This window comes from Galeopterus variegatus, unplaced genomic scaffold (genome assembly GCF_000696425.1).
Source record: "Galeopterus variegatus unplaced genomic scaffold, G_variegatus-3.0.2 Scaffold2007, whole genome shotgun sequence".
Lineage (NCBI taxonomy): Eukaryota > Metazoa > Chordata > Mammalia > Dermoptera > Cynocephalidae > Galeopterus > Galeopterus variegatus.
In genome coordinates this window covers 303,067-322,732 of record NW_007728118.1, presented here as the reverse complement: position 1 = coordinate 322,732, position 19,666 = coordinate 303,067, and the positions used below count along the sequence as shown (strand labels likewise).

General features: G+C 38.7%; 1 protein-coding gene across 2 annotated transcripts in view; it reads right to left on the bottom strand.

Annotated features, from left to right (window-relative positions):
• Window positions 1–262: 262 nt before the first annotated feature.
• Window positions 263–19,666, bottom strand: part of TNFAIP8 (tumor necrosis factor, alpha-induced protein 8) — a 71,169-nt gene continuing 51,765 nt past the window's right edge. For both annotated transcript variants that reach the window (XM_008580048.1, XM_008580047.1), the window contains exon 2: window positions 263–1,877. In XM_008580048.1, coding sequence (XP_008578270.1) covers window positions 1,312–1,877 — 566 coding nt within the window. In that variant the 3' untranslated portion in view covers window positions 263–1,311. The remainder of the gene's footprint in view (window positions 1,878–19,666) is intronic.

Sequence of the window (19,666 nt, the reverse complement as noted above, 5' to 3'; positions counted from 1 at the left end):
CTTGCCTGGTGAACTATTATTTTAATGTCAATATTCAGAGAGGCAGGCAAATTCAAGGCAAGAGTGTACACTAAATCATAGACATAGTGACAATGCAAATATTTAGTGCTAGTACCTGGGTCTGTTATTTCCTAGATGACAGAGTTGGCAAGCAGGTTTCCATTTCTTTTTTTTTTTTTTTTACAAAATAAGCAAATGACTACTTTTTCATACATAAAATTATTCACATAAAGTTATGTAGAAACAACACACAAACTGCTTGTAATGCAAATATTCTTTGGTTTACTCAAAACAGCAAATAACAAAAACCTTATCAGTTAAATAAAAAAGTGACATTCTTTATTTATCAAACCTTCTTAAACATTGAAATGCATTTATTTTCATGCTCATGTTAACTTTTGCCCCTCATCCCCCTAAATTATTTTGCTGGGTTCATCTCTAAAATGAAGATTGTTTTATCTTTCTTAATGCTGCTTACTTTTCATTGTCCAGATATTAAAACCAATCTAGATGTTCTCTTTGACTCTCCCATGTGAAATGGAGATTTCAAAAGCACATTTTCAAGATAACATGAAAGTGAAGCCCTAATCAAGAAGGCAATGACATGTCATTACATTTTTGGAAATTTAAGTATCACCATTGATACTAAAAAAGCAGGACTCAACTCCAGAAGCATAATCTTATATTGACATTATTCGTAATGTCTAATATAGTTCATTTCCACAGTACTGATTTCAGATAAGCAGTTTTCTATTTTTCTGAGGGTTCAAGTTGACTGCCTCAGGCTTAATTCTTGAATGTCAATGACCCAATCTTTAACAAAAGAAATCAAGGTAGACTTAAAAATGGAATTGTCTCAAAAGGAGAAATGACAGCAAGAGAAAGTTCCTGGCTTTTTAAAAGAGCTACATATACACAGTAAGGAATAAAAGTGAACCAAAAAACATAGCTTTGTACACGTTAAAAATATCCAATGTGCTGCCAACACAACTGCTCTAAAAAAAGGTCTAAAGATTTGGGGCCGTGTGTATTTTCCTTTGTATGACTCTCCACTTGAATTACCCAACCATATATCTTTCCCATAATCTGTCACCCCTTTAGGAAACCTTTAACCAGAATTTTCGGCAACATGTTTTTCTTCAAATAAAACAAGCCTCATAAAAGCACTATCATTAATGTCTGACAAATGAATCAGGCAAAGTCTTTCTGAAATATGTGTAATTATTTCTTAAAAAATCATTTTTCCTTCATAAATCAGCAGTGCTCTGTCTTCAAATAAATCATGATCAGTCACAATCTTAATTCACATGCTCATATGTTCCCTTCATCCAACATTTTGTTGATACCATCACAAAGTTTTTGTAAGTGGGGTTTAAAATTTCCAAAGGGATTATACAAGGCAGCCAAAAATTCACAATCTGAAAAATGATCAAAGACATTATTAACCCGTCCATGCGATTTGGCGGTGAGGTGACGTTGAATGATTTGGTGAAGCATCTCTCTGCATTCATTCAACAGCCTGGATAACACATTCCGGTCAAAGGTGTAATCCACCTGATGGAAACTGACCACCGTCATAGCAAGTTGATGAACTTTCTTCTTAAATTTCTCCATCAGTGCTAGCTCATCTTGGTTAAACTGATTATTCCGGTAAAGAATGGCAAGCTTGATGACCGTTTTGATGAGGTTTTTGATGATTTTCTCTGCCTCCTTCTTGTTTTGGGTGTACTCCTTGGTCACTCTGTAGAGCTCATCCAGCACCTCGCTGCTCGTGTCATCAATTAAGGTGGTAGCAATGGATTTGGATGCCATTTTACCCAAGATTTTCTTTTGTGCCTGAACGGCCAGGTTTTTGGAATTAAAGACATCTGTGGCCACTAAAAAAAAAGGAAGGGGAAAAAGAATAAAAGATCAGTAAATACCAGCAAGAAGTGAAAAAAAAAAAAAACAAACCCCAAAACGAACCCAGATATTAGAGAGGGTGTTCTCCCTCTCATTTTGTTTCTATGCAATTTTTCCATAGTTTAACTTTATACAAAATACACTGAAAATATAAAATCATCTCTACATTTGTCCTCTGGGCAACAGCAACCAGGAGCAATTTAAAGAAACCTATTTAAATGCAAAAGGGACAAATGGCAAAGCCATAATATTGAGTATAATGGCAAATTCATGGAAGCCAAAAGTCAAATTTCCCAAGATATTGGACAGCACGCACCAATTATTTAAATGCAAAAGGGACAAATGGCAAAGCCATAATATTGAGTACAATGGCAAATTCATGGAAGCCAAAAGTCAAATTTCCCAAGATATTGGACAGCACGCACCAATTTGGCCGTCCTGATTCACCTTGACTTTCCACTCCCAGAAATTGAGTGTTAGAAAGAAATACTCTCTGGAGAGCTCACTGACACTTGTTATTTCTGATGAATGGCCATTTTCCCCTTTAAATTTTTATACATTTTGCAGAAATGACCATACTTTATGAGCTAATGAAACATGCGACATGAAAAACTTACTTTGAAAAAGCTGTTGCTTATAGTTTACTTTTAGAATTACCATTCACTTTTAATTTGACAGATGTTTAAGATACACATAATAATGGTTATATGTATTAAATATTAATGACACTATATGCAATGCTCCCAGCTTAGAGCCAGTTAGCGAAAGTGCTCTGTAAATATTCATTCCCTAAACGCAGTTTAGTTTTTCTCTGTACAACTTCCCCCACTCTGTGCATGTCACAATCTGAAAGCTGTGCCTCTATGACTGTTCTGTCTCCCTCTTCTCCCCCAGCCTCAGAACTGCAGTTCTCTGGGTGTCCATTCCACCTTTGGGTCCAGGAGCAGCTGTTTTCTCTTTATATGCCAATGTATATGCCAAGGCTTGGGTGTTAGAAAGCAGTCATTTGGTAATAAAAGATAAAAAGCTTAAAAATATAGATACATAGGAAGGAGTCAGGGCATCCACGATATAAAATTATTTCTAATTTGGACAGACTGACATCACTAGGAAGCAAAAAGGCAGCTATTCCCAAATACATCCTGGGAGAACATATAAGAAGAGTCCCTCCTCTGGGTTGGCCAGTTACTTCAGTTGATTAGGGTACAGCCTTACAATACCAAGGTCATGGGTTCAGATCCCTCCTGAACCAGCCAGCCACCAAAAAAAAAAGAATCACTACCTCACACAGTGAGGAACTGCCATGTTAGATTTGAAATTGAGGCAAAGAGATGCCAAATTAGATTTGAAATTTGGACTAAAGTAGCTCACAGTATATAGCACAAACAGCTGCAGACTGGTTCCTGATGACTAGACTGTCATTCATAAATATACAGTGCCATAAATCCACTGAAAGAATGTCTCAATAGAACTAGAAATGGTGCCTTCGCAAATGTCGATATTTAAACTTCTGAAACATGAACTGAAACTGCAGAAGAACTGAAATATATATATATATTTTTTCCTTTTTGTCTTTTTTCGTGTCCGGCAACGGATCACAACCCTCAGTGTCACGCCCGTACCGGACCGGGACCGGCAACGGGATCGCAACCCTCGGCGTCGCCCCCACACCTCGCCCAGCCAGTGAGTGGGAACCGGTCTGTATGTGGGATCCGAACCCTTGGCGGGAGCGCCGCCTGGCTCCCAAGCGGCTCACTGTAGCAGTGCGCCACTGGGCCGGCCCGAACTGAAATATAATTTGAGAAAGAAAAGGAAAGTGAAAATGTAAGAAATAGCCAACTTTATGTCGAAGGTTTTCAAGTTTTCTCCTAATGTTTTCATCATTTAAGCAGTAGTCCATTTCTATTCTTATTCTTCAATGATTTGCAAAAGAGTGTAAAGATGATTTCACACGAAAGAATTTATAGCAAAAGAAATGGCACACATGTAGTTAATATTACCATATTAAGACCAGGGACCATCTTTCATCTCAGAACTCCTGATACAAACCTCAACAAATAAAATAAACTTGATTTATACAGGAAAGGATACCCCACCATTTTCAGATACACAGCAAATAACTAGGATTTCAGCAATTTATTTTATATAAAGTTGAAAGATTATTCTGTCTTTAATCTTTTAGAACATGGCACAAGCTACAAACATCTCACCTGCGATTTATGAAATGTCTGTAAGATGGACATACTTTATGTTGTGAAATCCTGAAACAGGAGGGAGAGGTGTTCATAAGATTCCTCTGTGCTCCTTTATGCAAGGCTGGATTTGCAAGTTTGTGCCTCTTCTTATTAAATCTCAATGTCCTATTTAATTTCAAACATAAAGAGAAAACAAACACTCTATGGTGCAGCACTTTACCTCCTCTCAAGAGAGTGTAAAAGGCAAATCTACTGCCAACTAAGCAAGATTATTCCCCGTTTAGTGGTAACCAAATCTGAACCAGGACAGAGAAGTTGATCTCTGAGGCTCTCACATGCATCCCAGAGGAATTTCGTATCCTGATCTTGAAATACAGCAGCTGCGTCACACTTCCACCTCATTCTTTGGATTATTCCAGTGTAGTTATCTTTTTAAATGAGGAAGAAGCTCTTTTGCCTCCCCTACTGGGAAGACATGCATGCAGTAGATTTATTTTTTCAGCATCAGAGAGAGCTTCTTTCAGAGCCAACTGTGGGTTGTGGCTAAGAGTTGCTGGCCAGGGATGTGTGGTCTGTGATCATGAAATACATTTTTTTTTTCCTTGCAAATTAACTGCCCTTAGCCATTCCTGTTTAGGCTCATTTGTCAGTTCCACATCCTCTACCAGATCTCTTAAAGGTCTGGTGTATCTCAGAGCTAGACCTGGACCAAGGTTTTCTCCTTCAGTCTATCCTCACCCCTGTGTGAACTCATCCACTCCCATGGCTTCAGATACCACCCACGTGCCAATGACTTCCACAGTTAAAACTCAGCCCTGACCTCTTTTCCAGATTCATTTTGCAAATGTATTCAAGATTTTTCTTTTCCTTGGCTATTTTGCAGGCATTTCAGATGTGCCATGTCCAAAACTGAACCCTTGATTCTCTCCTGCCCCCGCTAAGTGCTCCTCCTCCACTCTTTATTACATCAATTAATAGCATCCCTTCCAGCCATTTGCTCAAGTTAGAGACAGGGGAATTGTTCAGCTTAGTCCAAGCCACTTTCCAATCTCTTTTCACATAGCAGCCAGAGTTCTAAAAAATGTAATTAGAAAGTGATGCTCCACTTAAGTTGTCTGCTAACTATCACAACTCCTTGTCCTTGAAAGAAAATTTTTATTGTCTGCTTCTCTCTACTAGGATCTAAGGTCTCTGAGAACAGTGACTCCATAGGTCTCATTCATTGTGTCATCCCCTGGGCCTAGAAAGATGTCTGGTAAAGAAGAAGTCAATTTCCCCATCTTTTCAGTATACTTAAATGCTTTTCTATGAAAACATGTTGGCCTGCAACATGAAAGTTTTAAATATATATGTGGCTGTTTTTGTTTGTTTGTTTTAAAAGCTAGAGAAAGAGGTATTTGTTTTAACTAGATAAATATGTGGTTTCCTTGCCTTTAAGTGCACTCCAGAGTGTAGTTTCCCTTACTGTCATCAATCAGTTCTTTTAAAGAGGAAAGATTTGTTATGCACAGTGGGAAAACATCTGAGGACAATAATATAAATATTTAGAGCAAAAGCAAGGTGGAATGGTTCTGACTTGAGCTGCTGTGGAAGACTAAACCACAGGCCCATCTCTACTTCAGGCTCTATATTTAAACATGTGACAGAGGGATGGATCAAATGCATGCCCTGGGAAGCTACTAAGATGTGCACAGGAGATGTTCCACAAGGAGAAAGTGCTGAAAGTATTGATTCAATGTTTTATCCATTAAGGTGAATTCACTTGTGTTTTGAAATAAACATGTAAATTGTTGACTGATGAAAAATGATGCTGTATTTCAAAAACATACAAAGAATTAACACTGTTAAAGCAATTAGAGATTGTTTTATGGAAAAAAGGTATAAATATTATTTTACACCCACTTATCCTACTTCCCTCCCTCTCTGTCTATATTTCATTTCTTGACTCAAATAGCCCATTTCAGCAATGTTTGCTGAAAAGTAAACTGATATTTAGGGAATCCTGATTTTAGCATCAACAATTACAAAGTTGGAAATAAATATTGATGGTAAAAATTTACTGACCCCTGTATGCAAGAAGAAATATGCTAAGAGAAAACCAAAAACAAAAAAACTTTCAATAATATAAATTAACAGAAAACAGTTTTCTGAAAATTAAAAATGCCCTGTAACATAATTTCTCCCACTAAGAATAAAGTACTCAAGTCACTTTCTTTACAACCTCACCAGCAAATACATAATTTTTTCACCCACCAAATTTGTTGCTCTTGGTACTTCTTTTTTTTTTTTTTCCTTTTTGTCTTTTTTCGTGACCGGTAATGGGATTGCAACCCTCGGTGTCACGCCCGTACCGCGACCGGCAACGGGATCGCAACCCTCGGTGTCGCGCCCGCACCACGCTCAACCAGTGAGCAGACCGGTCTCTCTATGGGATCCGAACCCTCAGCAGGAGCGCCGCCGCGCTCCCAAGCGCCGCACTCTACCAAGTGCGCCACCGGGCTGGCCCACTCTTGGTACTTTTAAACAGTGACTACAGATGCACATACTATTACAAATTCTTGCCTAGTTAAAATTTGATCCAGGGTGCCCAATATTAGGAAAGGTGGAAAAGAAAATAATTTGGAGAGCATGTCTGGCTGTTGCCTGTTAATAAAAATTCTTTAAAGAAATATACAAAACCTTAGCTTTCTTGCATCTAAATAATTCCAAATCTAAATGGGGCTTAGTAAAAACTCAGCTTTGGTGATAAGAAAGTAGCCAGAGCCAACCACAGACATTGTCACAAGAAATCAGCAGGCTAAGAGTTGACCTCCCTACATTGAGATTTGGCAGCATTCCAGGGGAAAAGCAAGGAACATTTTGAATGGCTGGTAATGCATCTGTGACACCGGCCTCCATACTCATAATCCCAAAGTAGAAAATTCAATAGGATAGAGAAGAAACAAACAAAAAGGAAAAAAGAAAGGGAAAGTGCAATGGAGGAGAGAGGGCTGCAGCTAGCAGAAGCAGCAGAGATATGTAAGGGGGCTGCCCTTGGAAGAGACAAAAAGCTGGAGGCAATCTTATCATCCAGAGAGAAGACAAGTGCAGGGCACCTTAACCCCCAAATTGGCCGATGTCACGCAGATGGAGGCTGTCACACAGGAGAACATAGTCTTGGGAGAATCAATACATCTGGGGTCCTTAACCTGACACTGAATGCACATTTTGGTGTGTACGCATTTTCCTGACCCCAAGTGGTTAATAACCAGTGATACGCACCATCACAGTGACAAGCTAAGGCATTCACTCTGTGTGTTTTATACCAACTCCAGAAAAACACATGCTCATTTAAAAAGGCAACATAGTAAAGAAGACATACATCAGAGAAATTGGTGACTTTGAAAGACCTCCCATTCCCAAACACTGGGTGCCTTTTCAATGGAGTTCTAGGAATTGTCTAACATACACTTCCAGGTCCTTTTATAGTCCTTCACTTAGCTATTTTACAACTCTGTAAATTATAGAAAACCGACAGTATTACACATGGCTCTTGTCCATGGAGATACAAATAAAATTTGTCCAGTGGAGTTACAATTGATTCCTCATTTTCTTGTTTGACTATATGTTGCTCTTGCGATTCTCCTCGGATTCCATTCTAAGACCTTACTGCCTTCCCTTGTTAATTAGTGAATTAGGTAAAATCTTTGATTCTTCCAATTTGTATTTATATGAGAGTCATGAGTTTATCTTCTTTTTTTTTTTTTTGTCCTTTTTGAGACCGGCCGCACCATGCTCAGCCAGTGAGCGCACCGGCCATCCCTATATAGGATCCGAACCTGTGGTGGGAGCGCTACCGCGCTCCCAGCGCCGCACCCTCCCAAGTGCGCCACGGGCTCGGCTCGAGTTTATCTTCTTGAAGAACATACCCTTTAACACATATTAGAATTTTTTCATCAAAACATTTAAAGTGAAAAGACTGCAGTGTGAACCTTCAGTGCATTACTGTTCTTTTACTGACGCAACTTATTCTACCAGGGTCCTGGAAAAGTAGAGTGTAATAATAAAAGTCCAAATACTCTGTAGCTAATGGTTCACAAACTGCCATACTGCTCAGGCATATCACTGAGACTCAGTTTCCTCATCTATAGGGTGAGTATAATGATCCCCACCTCTGGGAGTTTTTCTAGAGATAAATGGACATTGAACATGTAGAAGTGTCTCACATAATGCCTGCCACAGAACAGCCTTCTCCATAGGTTTAAAGAACACAACAAATTAAACTTCAAATATATTCTGATAAACTTTACTGCTGGATCACTTTTGGTCAAAATTAATCAAATCCTTCTGGAAGTATTGTGGAACTGAGAAATGCAAAATGCCAGATGGCTGTGTGAAGAAAATAGAGACTTCACATAGTTTAGTTAATGAGGAGATACATTTCCTTTTCCATGATGACATTAAAAAATATATCATTAAAATTTTCTTTAGAAGGGAATTTCTCTTTTTTTAAGGTGTTAGATCTCTTGTTGGCAATAGGTTCAGTACTACAAGGACTCTGAGAGGTAATGAAAGGGTATTCTGCCTAGAGAAAACTGGCCCATCGAGAACAGAACTGAAGACGACCACGAAAAGACAGGAAGAGAAACAGTGTCAACACCCATGCAAAGCTGTGCAACAGGGGCAGGATGCAAAGGAAATGGGCCAAAAATAAAGCCAAAATGAAAACCCACAGTGAAAGCCACAGGGGCTGACAAAATCACTCTAGAGAGTCAAAGTATTCTCACGCAGAGTTTCTGAAGCCTCCCAGAGAACCAAAGACTCAAAGGTAGGGCAAGAAGCCCTGGAAGTACAGCATGGATGGAAACAAAAGGCTCAAAGTAAAAAGTCCTGGGTTGTAAACTTAGGTGCAATTTAATTTCTCTGAAACTCAGTTTTCTCATCTGCTAAGTGGGCTGTCATTTCAATTTGGTGTGGCTTAAATGAGATTTAATGAGTTACAAATTTGAAAACACCCAGCAATCAGTGTGCTAGGCTCATGACAGACCACAAATGAACACCAAGTTTTGCTACTTTATTTAATATCTTGAAATGAGATTTTTCTACCATACTTAATACTTGAAATAGAGGAGCAGAGATTCAAACCCAGTATCTGTGCTCTTTCTACTTACTTCTCCTTATACCTGCCATTTGCCAAATTTATGGACAAGAAAAATTATGCACTGAAGAAAATACTGTGAATCCTTTCCCTGTGTGATTTCAGGCTGTTTTCGTTGCTTTAATTCTAGAATCTCTTCATCATGATATTGGGTTCAATTGTGTGTCCTTTATTCCTGTGGCTTAGTTTTGTGATGATTTTGAAAATGTCCTTTCCTGAGTTTCAACTCCTTTAACTTTGTATTAGACCCATCTCTGCTCTTTTTCCATCAATTTGCCCCAGAAATCATGTGATGCCTTGATTGCCTTCTTTAGGGCATAAACTTGACACAATATCCCTGTTGCTTCTGGGTTGGTTTAATACCAGGATTGGAAGAGAGTTTGGTGAACTCTCTTATATGAAATGGTATGGCAGGACCCCAAAGAATGTCAGTTTTGTAAATATTAAGACAGAGGTTACAGACTAGAAATGAATTTTGTGGCTACCCCAAATCAAAGCAAGAGATGTACTGCCACACAAACCCATTAGTCATCCTAAGCAATAATGATGATGATACTACCAATACTACTACCACTAATACCAGCCACCAATTTTGAATCATTACTACTGAACTGTTAGAACTTGAATTATCTTATTGAAGTTTCACAACAACTCTAAGAAGGAGATTATTTTTATGCCAATTTTACAGACAAATTAACTGAGGCCCAGAGAAATTAAGTTACTTTTTTAAGGCCATACAGTCATTTAGTGGCAAAGATGAACTTGTACTCAGATATGTCCAACTCCAAGCTATTCTCTGAACAATTAGATTACAATACATGAGCTTTAGAAAAGTGGTTTCCTCTTGAAAGTATGGGAAGACCTAGTAATGGTTGGCTAAGTAAAGTGAGATAGAAGAAAAAAAGGAAACCAGGTCTCCCTGCAGGAAGGAAATAGACCATAAGGGAGATCAACACAGCTGGGCTTGAAACAGGCTGTGTTTCCAGGGAAGAACCTGAGCTGTTTTTAAAACATTTAAAAATTTAATCTAAAAAATAAATAATATATTGTTCAAAAGTCAGAGCAAAAGTGGAAGGTCTTTCTCAGCTCTGCCACTCATGCACAATTCCGACCCCAACCCTTGCTTCCAAGAGGCAACAACTGTTCTTACATTTTTTATAACCTTTCAGGATTTTTTTCTTCTCTGCATAGATAAGCAAATACATGAATAGATACAGAGCAATGTGAATAAGTCTTAAAGGCTTGCAATTCTCAAGAAATACAACTTTTGAGTGATGAGAGAATATAAACTACATATATGTCCACAATTCCATGCATAACTGTGACATAAAATGATGACATGCTGGAGGAGCATGGGCTATTACCTTTGTTACCCCACACAAAATATAGCAATGTGTCCTTCAGTGAGTGGTGAGAAGGTAGTGAGAATGGAAGACCGGCCTTTAACAACGGGGACAAGTAAATATCATGATTAGAGGGATCGTACAGTTTATCATCCAAATGGGATACCTTTAAATGGTAATTACACAATAACAAGAGATCTGTGACTGTCACAGGTAAATGTAATTAGTCACCCTACTTAAGACTAAATAAGAAAGGGACAAAAGTAAGGATTTATCCTCATAGTTAGGACCTGAGAAATTTCTTGTGAACTCCACAAGAGCATTAGCCAACTTTTTGTCCAAACTATGTTAAAATCATGTTCTTCAAGAAGTTAAGAGGAGTCTTCTGGGGAGAACAATTCTCTCTAGTTAAATAAGTCTGGAAAATAGTATATACTGGGGACGTCTTTGGAGTTGAAAAAAATGCATTAATAATATTAAAGATTTTGAAGATTAGTGAAGTAAGGATCATGTTCTTCAAGAAGTTAAGAGGAGTCTTCTGGGGAGAACAATTCTCTCTAGTTAAATAAGTCTGGAAAATAGTATATACTGGGGACGCCTTTGGAGTTGAAAAAAATGCATTAATAATATTAAAGATTTTGAAGATTAGTGAAGTAAGGAAACATTTTCAATTTGTTTACCCATCTTCCAACTCATTTCACAGAGGATCCATTAACAAATTTGTAGGATAAGGTCAGTGAAAATAATTGGCTAACAAATTGACTAGTGTTCCTGGTATTCCTCTGGAATATGTTTACGATTATCTCGTGCAAATAGGGGAGGGCAAGACAGGCAGCCATGCAACGCCAGACAATATGATGATTCCGAGCACAGGCTCTAGAGTCAGACTGTCTGGGTCAGAAGCTTGGCTCTGCCACCTAGTGCCCATGTCCCTGGAGCAAATTACCTAACCTCTCTATTCCTCATATGCAAATGGGGATACTTAAGGTTTTTACAAGGATGAAATGAAAACAATCCATATAAAGTGCTTAGAACAGCACCAGATATAAAATAATCAAGTCAATTTATGTAAGCAATTATTATTATTGTCATTATATTACTATCCTTATTTTTAAGGTAGATATTGTTGAAGTTCTGCTGAGACAGGATGCCACAGGTCTTGCAATCAGGTCTTGTGAAATAGGAGTGAGGAGAGAGGAAATCAACCCAAAGACATGAATCATTCAACAAAGTTTCAGAAAAAAATTTAAACGTAAACTATATCTAACTTGTTGTCAAGGACCAGGAAAATGCCAGACCTACTGAATCAGAATCTCCAGGACTGAGAGAGGAAATCAACCCAAAGACATGAATCATTCAACAAAGTTTCAGAAAAAAATTTAAACGTAAACTATGTCTAACTTGTTGTCAAGGACCAGGAAAATGCCAGACCTACTGAATCAGAATCTCCAGGACTGCAGTCTACGAGTCTGCATTTGTAAGAAGCACCCTATGTAATTTTGATATATGGTATAGTTCAAGGACCCCTGTTCTGAGGTGCACTCCTAGAACACTGTACTTGAAATTTTCAAAGACACAGACTTTGGCCACAAAGGCATGCCGTGAGTAGACTATGAACAGATTTAATTCCCTCTCAAATTTTTTTCACAAAAATATACATGTCAGCTTGTGTATGGAATCCAGAGAAAATATTTTCAGAATAGAGCCTCAAAGAATTGTGATAATGTATCCAAGAGAACAGAAAAGTTAGACTGTTCCAGATGATATTTTAATCCAAAATTTGAAAAGAGCCTAACTCTTATCACTAGGCTACATATGAGTTTAAAATTAAATAAAAATACAATCATTTATACAAAACTGACTTTAGTTAACTATTCATTTTCTTTTTAAATTAAACGAACACTTCCTTATTTATTATGGTGAATTAGGTAGGACACACTAGTTTATTCTTAAGACTTTTCAATTAAGTTGGATTTCTTTACATATTTTCTTGAGGATATAAAGCCTTTCCACTGTTGATATAATCCAATCTTCCACAAGAATGTAAAGGAAAATCTTCTAAACAGCTCCATGATTTTCTGCACTTTCTCACCCCCTAATTCTCCCATCCTGCCAGAGGCCCAGGATCCTGATGAATATTTATATTCATGCAGTGCTTAGAAAACCACTAACAGATTTAAAAATCAAGCACACTAGAGTGAAGTTTAGGTACTGAACCAGCCCCAAAACTGGCATCAATGGTCAATACCTCTTTTCTGGTCTCATAAGGTGGCTCCTGGCCACATAACAAAGATAACCAGAGAGTAAAATCACAGTCGACATTTGTGCAGCACTCTACAGTTTGCAAAATATTTTCAATATAGCACTTTCCTATGCATTTCTAGTTTAGTCCTGTTATTGCCTAGTGTGGAGGGAGCCAGGTTAAGAGAAGAGAACTGAGGCTCAGAAGTCAAGTGGCTTATCCAAGGGTATGTAATTAGTGGCAAAGCTGAGGCTCTACAAGAAAAGTGAAATTAAGATAATATTCATTGCTTATGAATTTTCTATCAAATGCCACAATGCTGCTCAGCCAGCTATAGAATCCCACTTCTCAGAGCTTGTCTGTTACCCTTGATAAAGTGACTCCTTGATACAAAAAGGAGCACAGGTCTTAAACAACAGAGATCTAAAAAAACTAAAGAAAAGTTTTGTATCTACTGGCACCCTGTCCCTCCATTCCTGCCTAGAAAAGTGCCACCTCTTCCAAGAAGCCTTTCCAAATCCAATGGCCAGAATAAATCTTTCTTCTAACCTGCTTTTCTGCTGTGTGAGAGAGTTAAGTCCTATCTTTTATTAATTGCTTACGATCCTCTACAAGTAAGGTACCATCTCCACATGCCCTCCAGCTAGCATGGAGTGAACTAAACCCCAATGCTCTAATCTGCCTCCAGGGAACCCATCAACATCTCTTCCAGCAATTCATGAAGATGTGTCAGGAAATCAATTCAATTTCTTATAAGAGGGTATTTCCAAAAGTTTGTGGAAGAATGGAATTAAAAGATAATACAAATCTTTCCATGAACTTTTAGAAGTACCCTCTTACTAGAGACTAACAAATGAATTTACTTGTATCCCATGGATAAAAACATAACCCTGTATATGAGATGTAAAATACTTTGTTTTAAAGAAGAGAAATCCATATGAAAGAAATACATTTTCTTCTTTTTATCTGCTGCTTTTCTCCCCTGTCCTTTGCCAAAACATACAGAATAACTAGCTACTTTTGTTTGAAGAAGTGACCATATTTAGTTAACTCAATCCCTACAGCAAATGTTCTGGAATCTTCCATGCAAATATCCCAAACCCATCTGTTTGAGTATTTTAGGAGCAGTAACCTCTTGGCCTCAGCTTGGGCATCTCTCAAATATGCATCTTGGCACAACCTCCCAACATTCTTGTCACGGCCTTTCCCCAATAACTATTAAAATGTTGAGTTAGTCAAGCATTTATAGCCATGTTAATGTCCTGAGGTCAGAGCCACTTAAACCTAAGCAAATGGCAAGATGGGATTTGTTGGGCCTTAAAGTAAAGTACCTCATTGCATACATCGAGCCACCATGAAGTTCGGAAATTCTAGGATAGAACCCTGAAAAAAACCCAGAGGTTTACAGCAGCAGCACCACTGGGTACTACCAGTGCGGCACGTAAATTCTCTGTGAAGTGGTTTTTACCTCTTTCTAACCTTTTCTCTCCCCATTTAATGCTCAGGCATCCCTCTCTGTTTTATTTGGGTCAGGATGCCTTGCAGAGGTTGTAGCCTAGACACCCCATTGTTTGGTCTGTACAATGTTGTATTGTTCTTAGGATTAGTAGTACATATTAGAAATTTAACTTCAAAATCTGTGTTTCTGATTTTCATTGAACAACCATAATAAGATCTGACCAAAATGGGCTCACACTCCCACATGATAAGAATGATCTTCAGCTACACTGTGGCTGCCTCCTTTAGAAGGACACTGCCTTTTCTAGATTTCCACAGGCCCTCCTGGCCATCTTCTCACACTTATGTGCATTTGCTGGGTTCTGCTGGCATTTGTGTGGGTGACCCTTGCCCTACAGAAATAAATTCTGAGCCAACCTATGGAACTCCTATCAGGTAGTCAGGAGTTAAATTACCTGTATGTCAGAAACCAGAGCACACGTGTGGGTCCTGTGGATTTCAGAAATAGTTTCAGCACAAATAACGTACAGCCAGTGAGTTTCTAAGGAGGTTCTGCTGGGTGAAGCGGCAGCAAGGTGAAGAGTGATAATGATTTGTTTTCATAACACTTGTTTAGTCACAGACTTCAAGAAGATAAATTTGGGTACCAAAATCTCCCCCTTACTTCTATAGAACGTGTCAACTGGGTCACAGGGAGGTGGTAAATGTGCCAAATTTATAAAGATCCTAGGGGGATGTTGAGCTTGGATTCTCCATACCAGTTCGGAACCCTACACAGCAAATAGACTTGTGGCAGAAAGAGCCTCTCTCCAGTCATTCATTCATTCACTCACTCACTCACTCTTTCATTCAACAATTTTTTATCAAGCACCTTTCTATTGTATGCCAGGCAGAGTGCCTGCTCTCAAGAAGCACAGATTCTAGAAGGAGACGAAGGCACAAACAAACAAACATGTATAAAAATGTCAAGTCAACTCTGTACTCCACAGATACATACAATCAACTGTTACAACAAAAAGAAAGGGAGAAAGAAAAAGTTGAAGATTAAGATGTAATTCAAAATCTTAAATTTTATATTTTTCCTTATTAAAATTGGTTAACTTAACAGTATATTTAGAATTTAAAACACTAAAGCCCCAATAACCCATAAAGACAAATAGTTTTGTTAAAATAATTATAATCCTTTGATGTTGATGACACATACTTGGTATATTAAACTAATTTTTCGGTTAAAGAAAATAACTAAAAATATCATTATAGTCGTTCTGTTGTAAGAATTGAAAAACGTTTTCCTAAATATATTAACTTGCTGTCTTGAAGATGGATTACTTCCTTAATGGTAGATATCTTGGTAAAATAAACTTTGGCAAATAACATAACACAACTGATCAATTTTACGACTGATCACCAAATAACACAATAAGCCTCTTCTCAAAAATACTTTGGCAGCCTCCACTTCTGTGGCTTTGCTTTTCATCCGCTCATTAACGGTTTAGAAGTCAAGCCACCATTCAACTCTTACCATTTCCATCATCAGTCCTATTTTTAGAGATGAAAGAAGCCATGGAGACCACAGGAGAACAAACAGAAGCCCAGAGGTTAACGTGGGGTCACGGTGTGACCCTGTGGAAAGGTGCTTTAGGTTGGGATTAACAAAAGTACCAAGCAGCCACTTCTCCATTTAAAACAAAGCTTACAAACTTTTGGCTTGTAGCATGTTTAGGCTGGGCCTATATAATATTTTTTTCTTTTTTTAATTGAGATAAAATTCATATAACATAAAATCAACATTGTAAAAATTTTAAAAGTCTACAATTCAGTGGTTTTTATTATATTCACAATGTTGTGCAACCATCACTGCTATCTAATCCCAAAATGTTTCCATCACCCCCAAAATGACCCCATAATGTTTTAATTTTTGTTTTTGTAATTAGAAAACAAACAAACAAAACCAAAAACTCATGTAAAAGTTGGCAGCTTTCACATTTCTGGCTTCTTAGAAAAAATCTGACCTTTCGGCAATACTGAGGCGGGAGGAGGGAAAACACAGGTCCTCTCCACTTTACCCCCTGGCAACTGCAGCACTTGAGTGATTTCCTGGCCCCTGTGGGCATACGAGTGAGCCACCCCCGATTGATTTGGAATCACTTTACCAAGGGCCTGGGGTGAGAGACTCCAAGGGGGGTTCAAAGAACTCACAGCCCTCTGTTTTCTGGGCTGGAATTGAGCTGGGCAAGGAGGCTTCTTACCTCTGACTCTCCAACAGGATCCCTGGGCTTCTGCCAACTTCTTTATTCACCTTTCTCTCAAAATGTTTTGCGTTTGCTACCCCAGGATCTTTGCTGAAATTGCTCTCTTCCCCTGAAAAGCCGTCCTACATCTACCCGACCAACATCCTAAACCCCTGTCCACTGAGAGCCACAATCATGACTTGCCTTGTTTTCTTCTTACTATCTGTATTTTAGTTCCCTATGGTTATACAATATATTTTTATTAAAAAATAAATTTACTTAAAAAGAAAACCATATTAACTATGGGAATGGAAACTGGTACTACCCCTAAATGTATCATAATCATAAAAATCATTACAACTTTTTTAATCGTAAAAATTAATTCATAAGAGTTGGGAAAATGGAATAATTCGGTCAGGCTCCTCTCGCCTCAGGGCTGGATAGCGGTTGCTCTGTAAACATTGTGTGTGTGGGTGGAGTATGTGCACCTGCAAGGCGGTGCCACTTTGGCTGGTTTTTACTGCCTCAGGCGCCTCCCCTGCACGGCCATGTTTTTTCCAGACCTGAAGTTTCCAAGACTGGTGTGGCTGTTACCTAGCTCATAGACCTGCGTGAAGGGGTCTGGTGACGCAGCCTGGCATGGAAGGGTTTGTGACCCAGTCTGTGAATGGGCTTGAGGGGTCTGGGAGCTCCAGACCCAGCCCTAGCTCAACCATTGGCCCAGTCAGTGCAGGATTAACGGCCGGTAAAAGAGCTGCGACAACTAGCACAGTCACCTAGCTTTACAATTGGCATCACAAACAGGATTAAGAGCTAGACAATTGGCACTGTGAGCAGGACTCGAGACATCAGCCTCAGCCTCGCAGTAGCCCTTGTTGTAACTAGACAAATTGGTGTGGTTGGCAGGATTACACCACATTTGGCGTAGCCTGCGACAAGACTGATTCCAGACATTAGCCTAGCAGTAGCCCTTTCGTAGCCAGACAACAAGAAAAAGAAAACATGAACACTATTAGTTTCTAGCCAGATATTGTTGCAGGTAAAAGAGCTGCGACAACTAGCATGGTCACCTAGCTTTACAATTGGCATTACAAACAGGATTAAGAGCTAGACAATTGGCACTGTGAGCAGGACTCGAGACATCAGCCTCAGCCTCGCAGTAGCCCTTGTTGTAGCTAGACAAATTGGTGTGGTTGGCAGGATTACACCACATTTGGCGTAGCCTGCGACAAGACTGATTCCAGACATTAGCCTAGCAGTAGCCCTTTAGTAGCCAGACAACAAGAAAAAGAAAACATGAACACTATTAGTTTCTAGCCAGATATTGTTGCCTGCCAAAGGCCATGAGCCAGCCCCATATCTACCTGTGTGGTACAAAAGGAGGTGAGTAAGTGTGAGTAAGCTGGTGAAGGTCACATAGCCCCAGACACAAGCATTCCCCATAAATGATGCAAAGGATTCCAAGGAAACTGAAAAGGGACTAATCTGGTGATGTGACTGAAGGTGAATTAACACCATGCCTGGGTCCTCCTACAATCATTTACTGTACCACCAGTGGCACAAGCACTGTACTTTGGGAAACAACCACATGCCCATCCTTCCAAAGCTTCATGCCAATTCCATCCATCTCAACAGTTTTGCCTCTGATATCTCAGCCACGATAGCCCTTCTTAAACCTCTCTAACCCCAATGTGGCATTCTCCTTGTAAGTACTTATTTATGTGCATGTCTGATAACTCCTCTACACTGAAAACTCCTCAAGGACAGCGACAGGTCTTCCACATTACATATGCCTTCTTTGCTGATGGCTACGGGCACTTAGTCACATTCCTGTCACATGCCTGTCTTGACATCCTTGGTGAAGAGAGTTTCAAAATGACTTTTAAAAATCCCACAGCAGCATCTACATGAACCAAAAAATGTCTTAGTAGATGAAGTCCCCAATATGGTTAAAGGTACAGGGATTAATATCTGCATCTCTTTGCTCTTTCTTACATTTTGGGATATTGTAGAGCACCGAATACAATTATCATCAGGAAGTTATTCCTAGTGTGCTAAGTAAGAGCTAACCTATTTAGGGCAGTTTTTGTTCTAAAAGGACATAAGTGTAGCTAGCAGTCCAGGAAGTGGGGGTGGGTACAGTTTCCAGGCGTTATTTCTGGGGTGGAAGAAGTGGCTGAACACCTTCTGTAACGGCTCCAGGTGTCGTGCATGCCCAGGAAGAATCCGTTCACACTACCAGGGTCAACAAGGTAGAGGAACAGGACAAAGAGCTCTATAAACTGGTAAAAGCCATGGTAACTAACATAATTTTTTAAAAAAAATACTAAATATACAATTTATGATGGTCAACTTATATTTTTATGATATCTGGATTAATTTTCTTAAAGGCTGGAGCCCCTTATAAAATTTGCATACGTGGTGTACTGGTGCCCATTTTACAAGCTTAGGAATATAATTTTACTGATTCAAATTATTAGCAAGGTTAATAGCCCTATCTTTGTTCTTGGGAAATATTATTGATCATATCTAGCCATTATCTTATATTAAGTTCTTGATAAATAACAGACCCTCCAATTAAAATATCATTTCTATGGAGAAAGACAACCTACTTTATTGAAATTTTCTTCCTAATATGATTTTTAATATTCTCATTGCTGCAAAAGGCAGAAACTATCTTAGAAAAAGAATACTGAATTTATCTCCATGATGTGAGACAATGTATATTATAAAGAGTACATGCTTAGGAAAGATAAAGTCTTTTGAATGTGTGATTTGAATCAGTTTCTAAATCTGAAAATTAAATCTACCCTAAGTGAACAGTTTCCCCTTGAACTAGTGTCCTGTTCATTTTTCAATTTATGCCATCCAGTCTACCCTTGCTTTGAAAAGGATGGTGAAGGGAATTAATGGATTCGCCAAAAAGGGTCTTTTCTCTCATATTTTCAGGATCCATCTTTAACTCCTTTTGTTGATCTTGGAATGAAGGAAACAGATGCTACTGTTGGACATGAACTGTGATGTTATACAGTATTTTTAAGCTGTCAGCTGTACAGTTAGTCTTTACATAAGCAATGAACAAATGCTTCTCTGTACTTTTATTTCCCTGAACCATACAAATACACAAATGCCAGAACTCCACCCACATTCCAATGCAG